Source organism: Nylanderia fulva, unplaced genomic scaffold, assembly GCF_048542155.1.
Source record: "Nylanderia fulva isolate GAGA-0341 unplaced genomic scaffold, ASM4854215v1 Scaffold201, whole genome shotgun sequence".
Lineage (NCBI taxonomy): Eukaryota > Metazoa > Arthropoda > Insecta > Hymenoptera > Formicidae > Nylanderia > Nylanderia fulva.
In genome coordinates this window covers 145,186-165,749 of record NW_028190266.1, presented here as the reverse complement: position 1 = coordinate 165,749, position 20,564 = coordinate 145,186, and the positions used below count along the sequence as shown (strand labels likewise).

General features: G+C 42.7%; 2 protein-coding genes across 2 annotated transcripts; both read right to left on the bottom strand.

Moving 5' to 3' along the window:
• Positions 1-4,292: 4,292 nt before the first annotated feature.
• Positions 4,293-9,536, bottom strand: LOC114945927 (uncharacterized). The gene has a single exon (XM_029322284.2). It carries the CDS (start codon positions 9,534-9,536, stop codon positions 4,293-4,295), a length of 5,244 nt encoding a protein of 1,747 aa, XP_029178117.2.
• A 4,990-nt stretch (positions 9,537-14,526) lies between these two features.
• LOC146723374 (uncharacterized) lies at positions 14,527-19,785 on the bottom strand. Its single transcript, XM_085482433.1, has one exon. The coding sequence runs from the start codon at positions 19,783-19,785 to the stop codon at positions 14,527-14,529; it is 5,259 nt and encodes a 1,752-aa protein (XP_085338559.1).
• Positions 19,786-20,564: the final 779 nt, after the last annotated feature.

Sequence of the window (20,564 nt, the reverse complement as noted above, 5' to 3'; positions counted from 1 at the left end):
TTTCGTTTATTTCATCAACATCAACATTCCTTGCAGATAATATAACGTAATTAGTCATAGTTTTATATTGTTTATGTTTTATAATATCTCCGTACATATCTTTAACCATATCCGAATTTGCGTTTGCTACACATTTTTCTGGAATATGAATATTATCTGAATGGTCATTTAAAGAACCATTACCTAAATTTAATAAAAATCGTGTAAATTCTTTTTCCTGTGGTAAAGTTCTCATATTTTGTGTCAATGAAAATATTTTAAATTGTTTCCATAAACTACTAAATTTTATCGATAAATTTATAATTTCACAACGCGTAGCCTTTTCTTTTACAGGTAATAATTGTCTAAAATCTCCACCAAGAAGAACAATTTTACCACCAAAATATAAATCATTTTGAATAAATCAAATATAGTAGGCCAACTGAACGAGCAAATAAATAAGGTGTAAAAATTTTTTTATTATTAGTAAAATAATTAAATTAACATTCCGTTACAGAATCGATATAAATTGTAAACGTTTCGACTGCACTACAGTCTTTATCAATACGTAAAAGTTAAATATTAAAATACAAAGTTAAATGTTAAAAATACAAAGTTAGTTAAATATTAAAATATAAAATTAAAACGATTCTTCGCTGTTGACCAATAGATATGCAAGGCGATTGGTCTGAGATGCCAAGTTATGCGATATTTGAACATGCTGCGGATATAATACGCGAATTAAATCAATGTCAGAGAAAATTAAAAAATCTTTCAACTTACATTATCGTTTTAACAAGTCCTTTTTCCCGATATTTCAAGTGTGTGTTGCGAAGTCTGAATACCAAATGTCAAAATAGAGAGCGTGATGTATTTATTTATTACCAATGTTTTTTCTAAATTATGATTCAGCAAATTTTTCAAGTATGTCAAAATAACTACTGTCTAACAATTCGGTGTCTTTATTTAAATTAATTCCATTTTTCTGTTCTTTAATGTGGATCATTTCAGATATTAGTCTTTTATGGTAATTCTTTTCATGATCCATAATTTTAATATTGTCCCAGTCAAATGTATGTTGTTCGTTTAGAATGTGTTCCGTGACAACCGAATGTCTAGCAGAGTCTAATTTAATATTATTTTTATGTTCTTTAAGTCTCGTTCCTAACTGTCTTTTTGTCTGTCCGACATATGTGGCGTCACAATCGTTGCAATTCAATTTATAAATAACGTTAGAATTCGTGGGGCAATTATTTTTGTCCTTTTGAGCTTTTATGAAGTCATTCAATTTTTTAATGCAACGATATCCTACCACTACGTCAGGTCTTCTTATTGCTGAAGCAACTTTCTCAGATATTGATTCTATATATGATATGACAAAATATTTAATATTAGTATTATTAGTATCTGTTATATTGTTATTATTAAGCTTGTTAAATTTCTTAGTTGAGAGATTTTTTAATCTGCGTTTTATTTCTGTGAAAATTAGATCAAGAGGATAACCGTTGGATAGCAAAATGTTAATAGCTTTCTCTATATTTTTTTTGTGAAATTGCGGATGTGATAGTAATAAAGCTCTATCTACCAAGTTATAAATTGTTCCTATTTTATGACAAGTCGGATGATTTGAAAAAAATGAAAGTAATCTACCTGAGAATGTCTTTTTGTGATACCAATCTAAATAAATTTTATTATCTGTTACTTTGATCATTATGTCTAAAAAGTTTATACACCGATTATCCTCTTTTTCCAATGTAAATTGTAGTCTGTCGTTATAATTGTTGAATTCGTTCAAAACATATGTAATATTGTCAGCGGAAGTGCATAAAATAATGTCGTCTACATAACGGAAATAGAAAGTCATTTCGCAATTTAAATTACTAATTACCAATGTTTCCAAGTCCTGCATGACTATATCGGCAATGATCGGAGAAAGTGGGGAACCCATAGGGGTCCCATAAATTTGTTTGTAAGTTATGTTATTAAAAGTGAAAAATGTAGAAGTTAATATAAATTTTATCATACCTATGAATTCATTTTTGGGAATCTTTGTGTGTGACTCTATAAAATGCCATCTATTATTGATACCGTTTAATGCAAGATCTACGGAAACATTAGTAAATAATGAAACAACGTCCAATGAAACTATTATGTCGGAATCTTGTATTGTTTTCCCTGATAGAATGTTGCATATATCAAAACTATTATTTACAAAACTGTCCGCTCTAGGAAGGCTATCTTTTAAAGTTTTATGAAAGAAGGAAGCAATATTATATAGAGAAGTATTTATTGAGAAAACTATTAATCTAAAAGGAATATTTTCCTTGTGGATCTTGGGGAGCCCATAGGCTTTAGGAAGAAGAGAGTCGCTTGAAAATAAATAATAATATTCTTTTTTGATGATGAAATCTTTTTTCAACCATTTTTTTAAACAAATATTGAGGTCTTTTTCTATTTTTGTTGATGGATTGTTTTTAACTATGGTATACGTGACTGGGACAATATTAAAATTATGGATCATGAAAAGAATTACCATAAAAGACTAATATCTGAAATGATCCACATTAAAGAACAGAAAAATGGAATTAATTTAAATAAAGACACCGAATTGTTAGACAGTAGTTATTTTGACATACTTAAAAAATTTGCTGAATCATAATTTAGAAAAAACATTGGTAATAAATAAATACATCACGCTCTCTATTTTGACATTTGGTATTCAGACTTCGCAACACACACTTGAAATATCGGGAAAAAGGACTTGTTAAAACGATAATGTAAGTTGAAAGATTTTTTAATTTTCTCTGACATTGATTTAATTCGCGTATTATATCCGCAGCATGTTCAAATGTCGCATAACTTGGCATCTCAGACCAATCGCCTTGCATATCTATTGGTCAACAGCGAAGAATCGTTTTAATTTTATATTTTAATATTTAACTAACTTTGTATTTTTAACATTTAACTTTGTATTTTAATATTTAACTTTTACGTATTGATAAAGACTGTAGTGCAGTCGAAACGTTTACAATTTATATCGATTCTGTAACGGAAAGTTAATTTAATTATTTTACTAATAATAAAAAAATTTTTACACCTTATTTATTTGCTCGTTCAGTTGGCCTACTATATTTGATTTATTTAATTTGTTAATTTATACGAGCCTTTCATTAATTAATTTTAAATCATTTTGCATTATATCACGTAATGTTCGATCTATTATTTCTAATACATAACGAGGTGCCATAGGAGCTTCGTCTATAATAAAAACATCTACAAGTTTTAACTTTTCAGCCTCTTTAGATTGAATTTTAATATTTGATGTAGAATCAGCAAAAAGAGGAACAGGTAACCCAAAAACTTTGTGTATTGTTCTTCCATTTGGAAGTAATGTTGCAGCAATACCAGTAAATGCCATCGTACTAACTATTTTTTCACTATTTTTAAGTAAGTAATATAAGGTTGTATAAATGAATGTTTTACCAGAACCACCTGGACCATCGATATAAAAATAATTATTGTTATTGTTATTTGTTATTGTTGCTTCTAAAATAGTATCTGTGTGGTTTTAATCGTTTATTGAACGATCGGTGGGCAAGGAATATTAAGGACGATTGACGATAGCCGGGTTGGTTTTCGAAGGCTCCCTTCAATTTTATTAATTAAATAATAATTATGGTGTCGTTCCTCTGGTCTGGTAGTCTTTCGCTCGTCCTTCTTGCAACGGGAGCGGGTTAAAATCGCTACAGCGCAAAGATCCACAAACTCGGAGGTATTCGGTGAACGCACTTTTCGCAGAATACAGAGCGAAAACTGTTTCGATGGAGTATCACTGACTTGTGATCGCTTAGACGGCTGAACGCAGACTTACTCGGAATCGACCGTCGGATCGCAGGAACCCGCCGGTTTCGGAGAAAAAAGAGGGAAATAACACGAAATCAGAGCGCGGGCAATAACAAGCCGTGTTTATGTATATAGTTTTTTTTTGGTTGATCAGCTGTGTGCTCGCTCGCGCAGACAATAAGTCGAGGCGAGCGATAGTCGCAAAAACGCTTCCAAAACATACCGCCCGCCTCGAATGAACACATTCGAAATGCGCATTGTGACGAACAAGAGATGCACTTCGGTTTGCACCAACGACGATAACGTTTACAATCGATTGAGAGATCCACTCTATCGATTTGAACAGTCTTATCGTGATTACGAGACCAGTGACAAAGGTATACATAAGAATATAGTTGATTAAATTTTAAAACAAATTAAACAAACGCAAACAAACAAAAACGAGATATATATATGAGCAAGTGCTCGCTTTACTTTTTATCTCCGCCCGCCGAGCCGGATATCATTGACATCTCTTGATTGATGTCGACGGGAAGATAACAAATTTTGGTGATAGGGCGCTTATATTCTGCGCGGCTCGTTCGGACGGTGACGACTCTCGTCAAGCCGTCGGCTCCGGGATGGCACGCAACAATTCGGCCGAGCTCCCATTGACTCGGGGGAGCTAGCGGATTTCGTAGAAGAACTAATTGACCGACGCGCGCTAATTTTTGTACAATTCGCCATTTTGGGCGTTGTTGGAGGGTGAGCAAGTAATCGTTGCGCCAAGATCTCCAAAAACCTTCGGTGATGCGCTGCGTCATCTGCCAGCGTGACAATCGATTTTCATGCAGGTCGAGAACGCTGGGTTCGGGAACCGCTGCTAACGGAGCGCCGATTAAAAAATGCCCAGGAGTTAAAACGCGGTAGTCTTCCAGATTCTCGGAGACGGCGGATAACGGTCGAGAATTTAAACACGCTTCGATTTTACAGAGAAGGGTGTTCATTTCTTCGTACGTGAGAGTGTGAGCACCTATGCAACGTTTGAGGTGCGTTTTGACGCTACGCACACCGGCCTCCCAGAGACCACCGAAATGTGGGGCGGCCGGGGGAAGGAAATGCCACGATGTTTTTTCGCAAGCGGTCGCCTCAATAAAATTTGGATCGCGGAGGGCGCGACGATGTGCATCGGCTAATTCGCGATCGGCTCCTTGGAAAGTTGTGCCATTATCGCAATACATCCCCTGGGGAAGACCTCGTCTGGACACGAACCGATGATACGCCGCGATAAAGGTGGCCGAAGTATAATCGGTCACGACTTCAAGGTGGATAGCCTTAGTAGTGAGGCATACAAACAGGGCGATGTACGCTTTGTGAGACTTATGTCCGCGCCCGGGTGTACTTCGTAACAAAATAGGACCAGCATAATCGACTCCCGTGTGTGAAAACGGTCGCGCCGCGCGATTTACGCGAACCGACGGAAGATCTCCCATGAGTTCATTTGGAATGGTCGCAGCCTCGCGGGCACATCGCACACATTTGTGAAGGACTGCGCGGGTACAAGTGCGAGCGCGAAGAATCCAGAATTCGGAACGTAAGGATGCGAGAGTGAGTTGTGAACCGCCGTGTAGCATGCGATGATGGTGATGATCGATGATGAGGGAAAGGAGAGGATGCGACCGAAGGACGATCGGGTACTTCGTCGAATCTGGCAGGCGAGCGTGACGTAGACGTCCGCGGACGCGGATGAGTCCGTCGTCGCTCAGCGAAGGATTGAGAGATGAAAGCGGACTGGATTTGGACACGGATCTCTTCGCAGCGAGACAGACTAATTCAGCGGGAAACATAGCTGCCTGTATACAGCGGAGCCAGTACGCTTTGGCTGCGGCGATTTCGTCGACGCGCGAACTGCGTTCGAGTGATTGATTTTGCCGTCGCGCGAGATTCCCGAATCGAATTAGATATGAGGTCACGCGAAGCAATTTCGGCCATGATGAGAAGCGAAAAGCGAGATCCCATAATTCCGGAGGCGCCGGAGAATCCGTGACGTGTACGTTTCGTTTTTCCAAAAGATCGGTGGATGTGATCTCATCTTGTATGAGATTGCCGTTCGGCCAAGAGGTTGGAGGCAAAGACAGCCACGGGGGTCCGTGCCACCATAACGGATGTGGAGCTAGTTCCTCCGGAGCAAGACCACGGGACGCGGCATCGGCGGCGTTGTCGTAAGTCGGAACATGGCGCCACGGTATGTCCGGTAAGGTCGTTTGAATGGCCGCGACGCGATTTGCTACGAACGTTCGCCAGCAAGACGGCGATTTACTTAGCCAGGCTAGCGTTATGGTGGAATCCGTCCAACAATGTATTTCGATGTTCGGCAGTTGAAGCGTCGTTCGAACGAACTGCACGAGGCGCGAAAGAAGATGTGCAGCGGCTAACTCGAGACGCGGAACGCTTAATGTTTTGAGAGGGGCGACCTTGGACTTCGCGGCGAGCAAGAAAACGTCGACCGATCCGTCGATGTTAATGTTACGGAGGTAGACTACCGCCGCATAGGCTTTCGTAGAGGCGTCTGAGAAACCGTGTAACTCCGTTTTCAAGGTATGAGAGCCGGATCGCGTCCAGCGCGCGATTTCGAGTTGATGAAGGCACGATAAGTGCGAATAATAGCGTTCCCAGTCGGTTGCGTAATCGCCGGGAATGTCGTCGTCCCAATCGCATTTTAATTGCCACAATGTTGGCAGAAATATTTTTGCGGTAATCACGACGGGGGTGATCCAACCGAGCGGATCAAATAGTTTGGCGATGGTCGATAAGATCTCGCGTTTCGTTTTCGAAATATGTGTCGGGAGAGAAACTTTAACCCGAAAGACATCGCGACACGGGTCCCACGTGAGACCTAGCACGCTCAATCGCTCATCATCATATAGCTCCTTTGAGCAGGCAAGACCGTGATCGGACGGATCAATATCCGATAGAAGATCTGCGCAATTGCTTGCCCATTTTCTCAAGCGAAAACCGCCCTTTTCTAATAAAGCGACAAGTTGGTCGCGAGTCTGGCGCGCGAGAATTTTATCGTCGGCGCCGAACACGCTGTCGTCGACGTAAAGTTGCGAAAGGAGAACCGGAACCGCGAGCGGAAATGAGGCGCCTTCATCTTGCGCTAACTGTCGCAAGATACGGAGAGCGAGGTAAGGAGCGGAAGCGGTGCCGTAGGTAACTGTGAGTAGTTGATACTCCTCGACTGGTTGTTCCGGAGACTCTCGCCACAGAATCCTCTGGTAGTCAACATCGCGTTGGTCAACTAGAATTTGCCGATACATCTTTGCGATGTCGGCAGTGTAGACATAGCGATGTTGACGCCATCGCATTAGCACCGTGGCGAGATCGAGCTGGAGCTTAGGCCCGACCATCAAGTGATCGTTCAAGGATGTGCCGTCCGAGGTTCGACACGACGCGTTGAAAACGACGCGTAAGCGCGTCGTGGCACTGCTGTCTCGTACGACAGCATGATGCGGGATATAATAGCGGTGGAGTGCATTCCCACGGCGATTATCCGCTGGCGCGATGGTCATATGACCGAGTTGACGATACTCGGTAAGGAATTCGCGATAGGCGGAAGCCGTTTCCGGCTGACGAAGGAAACGCCGTTCGAGGCGTTGAAGGCTGACGAAGGCGACGGCGCGCGATTCGCCTAACGAGACTGCGGTGTGACCTTTAAAGGGTAACCGAACGACGTAACGCCCTTGAGGCGTGCGGTAGTGAGTGGACGAAAAATGTTCCTCACATTCGAGATCTTCGGGATTTGGAAAAGATGAGAGGGGAATATCCTCAATTTCCCAAAATTTACGGAGAATGGAGTCGAGAGATTCAAGGACGGTTCCATGATGCACCTGCACAGATGCGCGTGGATCAGTGGAGATGGGAGTGACGGGTCCGGAGAGGATCCAGCCAAGAGTGGTTTTTTGAGCCGTAGGCTCGTTAACGGATCCTTTTCGAATACCGTCGAGGAGGATCAGGCCATACAGGTCGGCGCCGATAATGACGTCGATCGGATCGCGACTCATGAGATCTCCGTCGGCTAAACGCAATCCAGATATATGCGACCAGCGACACGCGGAATTTGTACGATTTGGCGTATATTTTGTTAAGCAAGGGAGAACAAGAGCGGTCGTCGAGTACGCAGGTTCATCGCCGAACGCAGGAGTTACGATGACGGTAACTGCGTGATGCGATACGGATTGTTTATCGCCGATGCCGGCAATCCGAACGGCTTGCTTGACGCGCGGTAACCGTAGGCATTGGGCGATTGATTCGGTGATAAGCGTAACTGCGGAACCTTGATCAATCAATGCGCGAACAGTAACTACTCGTCCTTGTGGCGAATGCACGCGAACGCGGGCAGTTGCGAGGAGAATCGCGGCCTGCGGTGACACCATGTTTGTGGAGAGATGCGTTGTGACGTCGCTATTACTCGAGTCGCTCGACGTCGTCGCGACCGCGGATTCGATGGTATCTCCTTGATTGGCGGATGTGTCAAAATGCAAGAGCGAGTGGTGCTTTTTCTGACACTGTTTGCATGTGCGCGGGCTCGTGCATTCCTTCACAACGTGCTTCGCGCTGAAGCAATTGATACACCGTCGGTTGAGACGGATTAACTCGAATCGTTCGGACGGTGTTTTGCTAGCGAAGGTCGAGCACTGGTATAATAAATGTTTGGCTTTACAGACAGGGCACGTGACGTTCGCGGGAACGCCGGAATTGGAGGCGAGTACGTGGCGTTTCGCCGATTTATTCGACTCGGATGCTTTCTCTTTCGGATTCGCGGGAGCGATCGCGTCGAATGCGCGAATTCGAGTATCGATAAATTGCGTAAGATCTTTAAAGCGAGGATACTCGCTGGTTTCGCCAAGCTTTATCTCCCACGCCTCCCGAGTTGATTTATCGAGTTTCTGCGAAACGAGGAAGACCAATAGATCATCCCAGTGCTCGACCGGACGCCCGAGATTCTTTAACGCATGTATCGCGGCGTTGGTCTGATCACAAAGGTACCGAAGGTCTTTGGAGTTTTTGCTCGGAACCGCGGGTAAATCAACTAATGTTTGCAAATGCCCGGTAATCAAGCGTCGCTTATTTTCGTAACGTGAAATTAAGAGGTTCCACGCGACAACGTAATTCGCGTCTGTAATCGCGAGGTGGCTCAACGCCTTACTAGCTTCACCCTTTACACACGAACAAAGATAATGCAAACGATCGACATTTGACAGCGAGGTATCGTTAGCGATTAACGAGGTGAATCGGTCGCGGAAATTTTCCCATTTGTCAAAGCCTCCCTCGAACGTCGGTAAGTGTAGCTTGGGCAAATGTGACGACCGGCGAGAGAATTCGGAAGGGTTGCTTACGTCCAAGGTTGTTGACTGATGCCGCGGTCCTGGTTCGAAGGCCTCGAGAATTTCTGCCATGTAGTCGGATGTTTCGTTGAAGACGTCCTCGCAGGCGAAAAACTGCTGCTCCTTGAAGTAAGGCAGCTGCTGCTTCTGAGTATCACTGGCCAGACGAGTGATTTTCGAATGGAGTTCCTGGCACTTCGAAAAGATGACCTTCAGGTTGGCGAGGCGCTCCTTGGTAACGGCACGAGTCATCCGTGCTTGGCCAAGTTTCTTGAAATTTGGCAGAACTCGTGCGACAGAGTACATCAGCTGTGTCTGATCGCTGACTATCTCCTCCACGTTCGACATGATGCCGGCAGATCGTCAATGCCTGGTTTCGTCTTGCCACCGATCCGGCTCGAAGGACCAAAATTATGTGTGGTTTTAATCGTTTATTGAACGATCGGTGGGCAAGGAATATTAAGGACGATTGACGATAGCCGGGTTGGTTTTCGAAGGCCCCTTCAATTTTATTAATTAAATAATAATTATGGTGTCGTTCCTCTGGTCTGGTAGTCTTTCGCTCGTCCTTCTTGCAACGGGAGCGGGTTAAAATCGCTACAGCGCAAAGATCCACAAACTCGGAGGTATTCGGTGAACGCACTTTTCGCAAAATACAGAGCGAAAACTGTTTCGATGGAGTATCACTGACTTGTGATCGCTTAGACGGCTGAACGCAGACTTACTCGGAATCGACCGTCGGATCGCAGGAACCCGCCGGTTTCGGAGAAAAAAGAGGGAAATAACACGAAATCAGAGAGCGGGCAATAACAAGCCGTGTTTATGTATATAGTTTTTTTTTGGTTGATCAGCTGTGTGCTCGCTCGCGCAGACAATAAGTCGAGGCGAGCGATAGTCGCAAAAACGCTTCCAAAACAGTATCAACAATTTCTTTTTGTTCTATATTTAATTGTTCATATTGTTGCATATCTATCGATGTATTTTCCTCAATTTGTTCTTCATTATTTATTTCTTGTTCAATAATTTCTTGTTCTAATTCAGGAAAATTAGCAATATTCGAACCTTCCATTTGAAGCACATTAGTAATATAATTATAAACTTTCTTTATTCCTATTATAGGTCCAAATCTTCTTGCATAATCTTCCGACATATCTATTTTAAACTTATCCCATAATTTCTTTGGATGAACTGGTTGGCAATGAATCAAAATTCGTACAAATAAATTACGAAGTTGTCTTGGCATCATCCAAATTTTCGCTTCATTCATTGCACGATACCATTCCTCATCATCTTCTATGAGTCCTAATGCTAAACATGCGGCAGTGAAAGTTTGATGTGTTTCGTTATTAACTGTTCTTAATTCTTGAAAACTTGTAGCTCCTTTAACATATAATAAAAGTATACGTAAATGAAACAATTCTATCTGAGATGGGCTGACGGAATACATACGACCAATACAATTAAAGTATTTTTGACGTTTCTCCCAGCGATTAATAATTTTGCCACTAATTTTTATTTTTTTAAATACATAATGACATGGAATATCACTGTATAAATATTGTTTTGCTTCTTCATCTCGAACATTTAACTCAAAATAATCTAACAACATTGTTACTCGTTCTACAGCAGATCTTATCGCATCATTATTAATATTATCATTGATTATTACATTATGTTCATTTGGTAAATGAACCGGTAAACGAAATATAGCGTGACTTTTTTCTTGCAAAGGTTTACTTAAAATGCGCCAACATGCTTCCACAGGCCCGACATACCGAGCTTCAATAAAATTTTGAATTTCATCATGATTTATAGTTTTATCTATATTTTCTCCAATAACTATAGATGCTGCATCATGACCTTTATAAATATATTTATATAAATATTTTACTGACCGTATACTCGAAACTATTTCAACATTAATATGACTATTGAATAAAAGTAAAAGCGTTGGATTAAATGGAACAACATATCAATTATCAACAACGTATCGTCCAGGTCTTTCGTACAGCAATCCATTATTTCTTCGACGATAGTGCGGGTAACCATCTTCATCCATAGTCGTCTCAGGTCGAAATGGTTTTGGAAAATGTTTTGAACATTTATCATTTATCAAACACCAATTTCCACATGGTCCATGAATCATATGTTTCATTACAACATTATGTAAACTTTCATTTTCATTAGGATCAGGAATTTCTGCAGAAATAAATTTATCAACTATTTCAGAATTTGATATCTTACAATTCTGTTTTAATGTAATCAATAAATGTATATGTGGTAATCCACGTTTTTGAAATTCTATTACGTAAACATATGCTAAAACTTCACCAAAAAATTTTTGTCTAACAATAATATCGATTAAATAATCCTCTTTTATATTAAATACCCGAGCACATATATCTGGCCTATCTGCAGGTTGTTGATTTGGAAGTAAATTTTCTTTAATTTCGCGCCAATTTGGATTACAAGTCATAGTAACAAAGATATCTGGTTTTCCATATTTCCGAACAATAGCCATTGCATCTTGATAATGTTGCAACATATTACGCGGTGAACCCACAAATGTCGATGGAAGTATAATCATTTTTCCAATATGAGCATTGTTATTATTGGCGGTGTTTGCTAAATAATCAATTAATCCTTGATAAGTTTCAGCTCGTAATTGTTTTTGATTCTGTTTACAATAATTAATTCGATCCTTTTCAATTTTTATATAACTATCTACAAGCCATTGTTGGAATAATCGTCTGCCCATAATAAAAATATTAAAATTATCACGTATAACTATGTGATATTTTACATATGCAGCTGTACTTACTCGTTTATTTACAATTCTTACGTTGTAAATTATCATGCCATCCTTGATTACCATATGGATAGAATAATGGATAAATCCATGGTTCTACATTTGGATTCATTGTACTGACTTGTTGTAACGTTTTCTCATTTTTATTATATATTGTTACATAAGTTTCCGGAATTTCACCATCTGCTGTAGTAGAAAAAACAGCTGCAACTTCATTTACTTTTTGCACATTGTATCGGCCACGATCAATGCCTTTTTTGTCAAAAATCCCAATTGTAATTCACGTATACTATTATTTTCAGTGATTTGTTCAATTTCTTCATGCATCATTCGGTAAGATTGTGCAAAAACATTATTCGTACGCATTATATTATCTATTAAATGTAAAATTTCTTTATCAAGATTCGAATTTCGATGTAATCGACATTCTGTTGCTTCATTATTATCCACAATAAAAAGTTGACCATAACTTGGCATTTCCTTAGATGAGGGATATAACGCAGTATTAATTTGATAATAAATTTGTCCTTGAATTTTAAAACAATAAGGTCCACGTCTTTGCGCACTAAAATCTGCTAAGTTTGCATTAAATGACGCGAATGAAAATGTATTATTGTAACCACAAATATGATTATAAAAATGACTTGATTTTTGATGATTTCCAATAAATAATTCATAAAGTTCATACGGAGGTTGTGGTAAAGAATCTAACTTAACAGAACCATGGCTGCAACAATCATTAAATGAATTACCCTTATTAGCTACTTTTTCAGAATTAAAATGTTTTGCACCACAATGTTCACAATATATATTCATTTCTCCTATGTAATACTCTATGATATTTTGTAGTTGAGTAGTATAAGATTTATTAATATCTACAAATCCTTTTTTTAAAGCTCGAGTTTTTTCATTACAATTTGCATTTTTACTTTTATCAATTATATTGTGTGATGTGCTAGGTATAGAGAAAGTAATATTGTTATTTAATAAAGTTTCTGTAGTTGAATTGTGAACATTTCTAATTATATTAGTATCATCGTTAACATTAACATTATTTAATGAGAATACTTATTGAGTCAGCTCTTTTAATTTTTAAAGTTACAATCTCCACTTGAAAAATATTGGTCCGAAAGTCGGCTGAATCGGGACACGAACCCGAGACCTTCCGCTTGCCGGGCGACTGCTCTTCCAACTGAGCTATTCAGACACTTACGAATAAATATTCTTCTCAATGTTTATACCCCCCTACCCACCCAAAGCGTCGTAATTAGGTCCAGACGCAACGAACAATAATGAGAATACTTATTTTCTCGCCTATTTCTTTACAGGGGATGTTAAGAGAAGGAACAAGGGGAATTTTTGAGATCCCAACCATAGGATTCAAATTCCTTTTTCAAATGTTCTTTCTTTCATAATTGTCGCAATAACATCGCGTTTGGCTCTATTGGTCGAGAGGAATCAAGTGGAGATTGTGGCATTAACATTATTTGTTGGAGATAGTACTTTCATATATGAATTAACTGATTGTGAAACAACATGATCTATTACTATATTTTTCGAGAAGCTTGTTAAAGTTTGCGCTATATTTAGACAAATCTCACTGCTATTTGATAAAGATTGACAATCTTGTTTAGTTATCATTCGTTTCATTTCCCGTCTTTCCATCTGAGATTTTGCTTTTCTTTCTCGTTTATTACACTGGAATTCTTCTTCTTCTTCAGCAGTTCGAACTACTTTTCTTCGAGGCATAATTAATTAGTAGTGTAATAAAATAATTAAATAATCTAAATCAAAGTCAATTTCAATTCAACATCAAGCCAAAGTCAATTTTAGTTCAAATTACAGCCAACTTTAATTTAAGAGAAAAAAAACCAATTTCAATAATCAATTTTAATTTATGTATCATTAAATAATAATCAAATAATAATTATCATTATACTAATACTTTATATCAATTTTTATTTATTTCAGTTTAAAATTAATGAAATTAGTATATTTAATTTAATTTAATATTAATTGTGTATAAGATTTGACGTTGTAGGATGCCGGGTTAACGTGATCAAATAATTGTACGCGTTTTGAAACGGTTTAATTTAGTTTATTCACTTTCTACAAGTTCGTCGCGTACCTAGACTTATGTTTCTCGGCGCTCGCTCTCTCGAGGACTGACTCGAGGGCTGCGCGAATTTCGGAGCTCGCGTAGGGCGGCAGCCAATCGGGGTCCTCGATTGGACCATCGGAAAATCAGGCGATGTACACACGCCAATTAGCGGCGAGTGTACACGTTGGTTTCACGTGTTTCCTTGGCGTAAACACTAAGGAATTTAACAAAAAACATTCTAGAAAATTCGATCGTCCTCGAGGATTCGATCCGAAGAACGAATCTTCAACATACCGCCCGCCTCGTATGCGAACGAATGCGAAATAAATTTAAACGAAGCGGGAACGAATCGTCGAGGAAGATGATTACAAAACATACAGGTGAAGACGACTCGCGCTGAGAAAGTCGTCTCGAAGATTACATAACTCTTACAAGTTAGCGGCTTCATCCGTTGCGGACGCGTTAGAGTTATCACGTATTGGCAGTCGGCATAATTGCGCAATAGGTCGTTTCAATGTGGACCGTGCGGTGCGTATGGTCACAACTCGAACGAGTCCATCAGATCCAGGATGGATCTGCTGTACTCGGGCAAGCTCCCATTTGCTCGGAGGGAGCACAGGACTTTTAACTAATACTAACTCGCCTATTGCGAAGTTAGGAGACTGCTTGCACCACTTGTTTCGCTGTTGAAGCGAATGTAAATAATCCTGTGACCAGGCACGCCACACGGTTTCCTGCATGGCACGGACTAGTTGCCATCGCGAGAGCCTACGCGGGTCGATCGCGAGTACCGATTCCTCCGGAACGGCTACGAGGGGCCGTCCAATCAGAAAGTGACCCGGGGTGAGCGCCGACAAGTCACCCGGGTCGTCACTAAGCGGAGCGATTGGTCGCGAGTTAAGGCACGCTTCTATTTTACATAGAAGCGTCGCGAGTTCAGCCCTCGAAAGTGGGTGGGAACCAACAGCGCGCCTCAGATGCGTTTTAAGGCTCTTGACTCCGGCCTCCCAAAGGCCGCCGAAATGTGGAGCGGCGGAGGGAATGAAATGCCAGTTCACTCCGTCGCCTGCGAGCGCGTTTCGCAATTCAGCATCCTTCGATAAGGATTGAAAGTGTCGATGGAGTTCGTGGTTGGCTCCATGAAAATTTGTGCCGTTGTCGCTATACATGTGACGCGGCAGACCTCTTCGGCTAGCGAACCTTTGATAGGCTGCAAGAAAGCCGGGCGTGGAGTAATCTTCCACTAATTCGAGGTGAATCGCCCTTGTAGCAAGACAAACAAACAGAGCGATATATACCTTTCTGGCCTTTTGCCCTCTGCCGACGAATGAAATTACGTGGAGTGGGCCGGCGTAATCAACCCCACAATGAGTAAAAGGCGCCGAAGGGGTGACACGAGCGGCTGGAAGGTCGCCCATGAACTGAGAAGACAATTTAGCCGCTTGACGAGTGCAGACTACACATTTTCGAATGTGCGCCTTTACTGAGCTGCGGCCTCCAATGATCCAGTATCGCTGACGCAGCACACGGAGTACTAGCTGTGTTCCCCCGTGGAGCGTGGATTTATGAGCGCGATCAATTAAGAGATCGGATAAATGATGTTTCGGAATTATTATAGGATGTTGCTCGTCATAGCTGAGCGCGGAATTCGTCAACCGCCCGCCAAGACGGAGTAAAGAGTCCTCTCCTAGAAAAGGACTCAATCTGCTCAACGAGCTCGAATGCGGTATGGTGCCGTTATTCTTTAGTGAGCGCGTTTCCCGTTCGAAGAATCTCTGTTGCAGATAGCGCAACCAGAAGAGTTCCGCCCTCCTAAACTCATCGGCGTTCAGAAAGGGGGATTGTTGGGAGCGAGACGCGCTCTTTTCTTTTACACGATGAATAAAGCGATTCATATAGGCAGTCACGCGGACAAGCTTGGTCCAAGTGGAGAACCTATATGGGAGTTCCCAACCCTCGGCCTCTTGAACATGGAGCGTCACAGGCCGTCTTCTTTCCACCGACACCTGCTGATCGGTGACAGAGTCGAGCGGAGCTGAGACATTCAGAATCGGCCACGCAGTTGATGGTTTCTGAAGCCATCGTGGACCGTTCCACCATAGCGGGTGAGTCACTAGCTCTGAGGCGGTCAAGCCGCGCGAGGCACAGTCCGCCGGATTATCGCGAGACGGAACGTGATTCCAACAAACGGAATCCAGACCGGTATGCACCTCGGATACGCGGTTAGCCACGTAGGTGCTCCATTTTGATGGATGTTGACGGAGCCACGCGAGAGCGATGGTCGAATCCGTCCATCCGTATATTGGAATCGGAGGTAATTTCAACGATGTCAAGGTCCACTTGATTAGCCGGCTGAGGAGGACGATAGCGTTCAGTTCCAAGCGCGGGATGCTTACGGTTTTGATCGGCGCGACCTTTGTTTTAGCAGCGAGCAGAGTGATTTGAAACTTCGTTGGCGAAGGAAGCACTCGAATATAAACGACCGCCGCGTAAGCGCGGTTTGAAGCGTCGGCAAACCCGTGGATTTCGAACGCGAGGTTATTGGAATGTCGACCGGTCCAACGCGGTATTCGGACGCGGTTCAATGATTCCAAATCGTTGGTGTAGCTCTCCCAACGATCGCGCAACTCCTCTGGAAGAGGGGAGTCCCAATCACATTTGAGAAGCCATAATTCTTGTAGCAAGATTTTCGCGGTTACAACGACCGGAGCAGCCCATCCTAGTGGGTCGTATAATTTTGCCGTGAACGAGAGAACGGAACGTTTCGTGTGCGTAACCGATCTCAACGGAGTTATCACGAATTTGAACGCGTCCTCTTTAGCAAGCCATGAAAGCCCGAGAACCTTGAGATTATCTTCTTTTACGAGTAAATGATCGGTGACTTCCGGCTGATGAGCCGAAAGTCCTTGAAGAAGAGAGGAGGCATTAGAAGCCCACTTTCGTAGTTGAAAACCTCCCTTTCGCAGGATCTCAACTAGTTGGACACGAGCTTCTATCAATGAAGTCGTATCGTCCGCTCCAAAGAGTGCATCGTCCACGTAGAGGGACTCGCTGAGAATTGGAACGGCCGCGGGATAGTTGTCGCCTTCATCTAGAGAAAGCTGTTTCAGTACCCTCATTGCAAGGTACGGAGCGGGGGCGAGCCCGTACGTTACAGTGAGAAGGCGATAGTGTTCAATCGGCCCATCGGCCGACGATCGCCATAAGATTCTTTGAAAATCCGCGTCAGACGGATGCACGAGAATTTGGCGGAACATTTGAGCAATGTCCGCCGTGTAAACAAATTGCCATTGATGCCAGCGCAATAATATAGCGGAGAGGTCTTGCTGCAGTCTCTGACCGATCAGTAAGTGATCGTTAAGCGAAGTCTTATTGCTCGTTTTGCACGAAGCGTTGAAGACAACGCGCAATTTCGTAGTGCAACTCGAGTCGCGCAAAACGGGATGATGAGGAATATATACCGGCTCGAACTCGGAGCGGTCAGATAATTCCACCTTCCTCATGTGACCGAGGGAATTGTACTCTCGTAAGAACTCGTTGTACTGCGCGTGAAGTTCAGGACGAAGCCGTAGCTTTCCTTCCATTTTATTATAAAGCGAGGTTGCAATGTGCAAAGAATCACCGATTTTTATCGGGAAATCATGCCTGAAGGGCAATCGAACCGCATAGCGTCCCTGAGGGGTACGATAGTGGTTGGCGATGAAATGAGCCTCGCACCTCTCCTCCTCCTCCGTGAGGGGGACAGGCCGCGAGATCTCCTCATCTTCCCAGAACTTCTGGAGAAGAGAGTGCGTGCTTTGTTCCAACACGCAGTTTAATACAGATGCTTGAGCAGTAGTAGTCGGCCTACTATTTGTGGGGCCGGAAAGGATCCAACCGAGAGCGGTCAATTGCGCTGTCGGAGTTCCAATAGGACCTTGACGGACATCGCGCTTCAGAAGCGAGCCGTAAAGGTCAGCACCGATCAACAAATGAATTTGATGTTGACTGGAAGGATCAGGGTCAGCAAAAGATAGACCCTGTAAATGAGGCCACGCATCGAAGGGCTGAATCCGCGAGGCAGCGTATGAAGTAATGCGTTGAAAAATGTAAGCCGTCAGAGGAAAGCTCGGATCGGCTTGAGCACACGGGGTTAACTGTAGTTTTACGCGCGATTTCGCAGTACCCGTGTATTTTTCGCCGAAGCATTTAATTTGTAAATCGGCTCGTTGCCGTTTAGTGCGCAACGCCTGTGAGAGCGATTCTGATATAAAGCTAAAAGTGGATCCTTGATCCAACAACGCGCGAACCTTTAAGCAGCGACCCTCCCCGGTGTGGAGGTCGACCCATGCGGTCGCCAAAAGGACATTTGGATGTTCCTGAAGCGAGGGGGGTACTATCTGGACGGCCGCAATCGTATTGACCGTTTGATTAGTAGTCGCATTAGATGCGGCTTGTGACGCTGATTCGGAGATAGTAGCCTCGGAACTGGCCAAGTTATCGGAGGCATTTTGATTTGCCGCTGAATGCAGCAATGTGTGATGCGAGCGACGACATTGTCTGCACCGATATTTGCTCGGGCATTTCGACGGGAAATGTCCGGACTTTAAGCAGTTAAAGCAGAGTTTATGCTGGCGCGCGAGAGCAAAGCGCTGTGAAGCTGATTTCTTCGCGTAGTCTTCGCATTTCGAAACGTGATGCTCACCGGAGCAACAAATACATTTAAAGGCAGTCACGTTGTTTACTGTTAAACGCGGTTTATCATTTTTCGAAAAACCGGAGTCCTTGCTTGAATCGGCAAAGTCCGACAATCCGCGTATACGGAGAGTTAAAAACTCATTAAGCTCCTGATAAGAAGAAGGCTCATTTCGTTTGATTCGCCTTAAATTCCATTCGGTACGTGTTCTCGCGCTAAACTTTTGCGTTATTGTATAAACAAGAATGTCGTCCCATTGTTCTGCGGGACGATCGAGATTTTTTAACGCGGCTAACGATGCAGACACTGTGTCGCGCAATTTTCGCAAATCGCTGACAATCTCGCTTTTCATTACCGGAAGGCTAATAAACGCGTGTAAATGAGCATAGATTAACGCTTGCTTATCGTCGTATTCATTGGTTAACAATTGCCAGGCAGATTCGTAATTCGCATCGGAAATTTTTAAATTATTGATCAGCAAGGAAGCGTCTCCCGTTACGCTCGTTTTTAAGTAATGAAATTTTTGTGAATTTGAAAGAGCGTCGTTACTTACTACAAGAGATTCGAAAATGTTTCGGAAATTTTCCCAATCGGTTAATTTCCCAGAAAACTTTGGCAGCGCGATGCGTGGCAATTGGAAGCAATGATTATTTGTTTCGCGAACGGAGGAATCGGAACTACGATCGGTAAACGGAATTGTATTAGGAGATAATCGACTTATCGTATCTTGCAGCAGATCGGCCGTGTCGATGTAGACATCCTCAGCTCTCAGGAACTCTTCCAGAGTGAAATACGGCAAGGTCGTTTGCTGCTCCGTGGTCGTCTTTTGAAGCAGTTTGACATGAAGGCCGCGGCAGGCGGCCCAGTGCTCCTCCAACTTGGCAAGCCTACTTCGCGTCTTGGCGAGTGTCACGTTGGATTTGGCCAGCTTCTTGAAGTTGACGAGATCTCGTTTGATCTCGTCAATACAAGCTCCCTGCTCGATGAGCAGGTCACTCACGACAGTCGACATGATTATCGATGCCGGATTGTTGAATCGTTTATCGATTATTCGCTACTGAAGCGAAATCTTCAAGCGCGCGCGCGGACTTGAAGCGCCCGCTGATTGACGCGCGAGAGAGAGAGAGAGAGAGAGAGAGTCCGAGCGCGAGCTAGCGCAACGTCTCGTTAAGCCGTTATCGGCTGTCTTTCTCACACGAAGCGATTGCGTGGCGCGTGATAGCGGCGTCGAAATTGCAAATCGCGTGGTTTTTTAAATCTTAGAAACGTCGAAAATCACCGGGATGATCGAGAGAGTCAAGAGATATGCACGACGCGGACGCGTGATAGCGGCGTCGAAATAGCGAGTCGCGCACTTTTTTAAATGTTTAGAAACGTCGAAAATCAACAAGATAATCGAGAGAGGCACAGAGTGATGCACGACGGCGGACGCGTGATAGCGGCGTCGAAATAGCGAGTCGCGCACCTTTTAAAATGTTTAGAAACGTCGAAAATCACCAAGATGATCGAGAGAGTCACAGAGAGATGCACGACGCGTACGCGTGATAGCGGCGTTCGCGGTCGTTTACACTTCGGTCTGCGAGAGTCAAAAGTCAGTGAGAAAAATGCACTGGTTAAGATTCACCGGTGCGGTGCGCGTGATAGCGACGCACGTTCACTGAGAGTCACTGTTAATCAGTACGAGTCACGATTAATCATTGAGAGTCACTGCGAATACCGTAACGCAAAGCGCGTGCTTGCGGCGCTTGCGGATAACTCGCGTATGTTCACCGCACTCAATTAAAAATCACT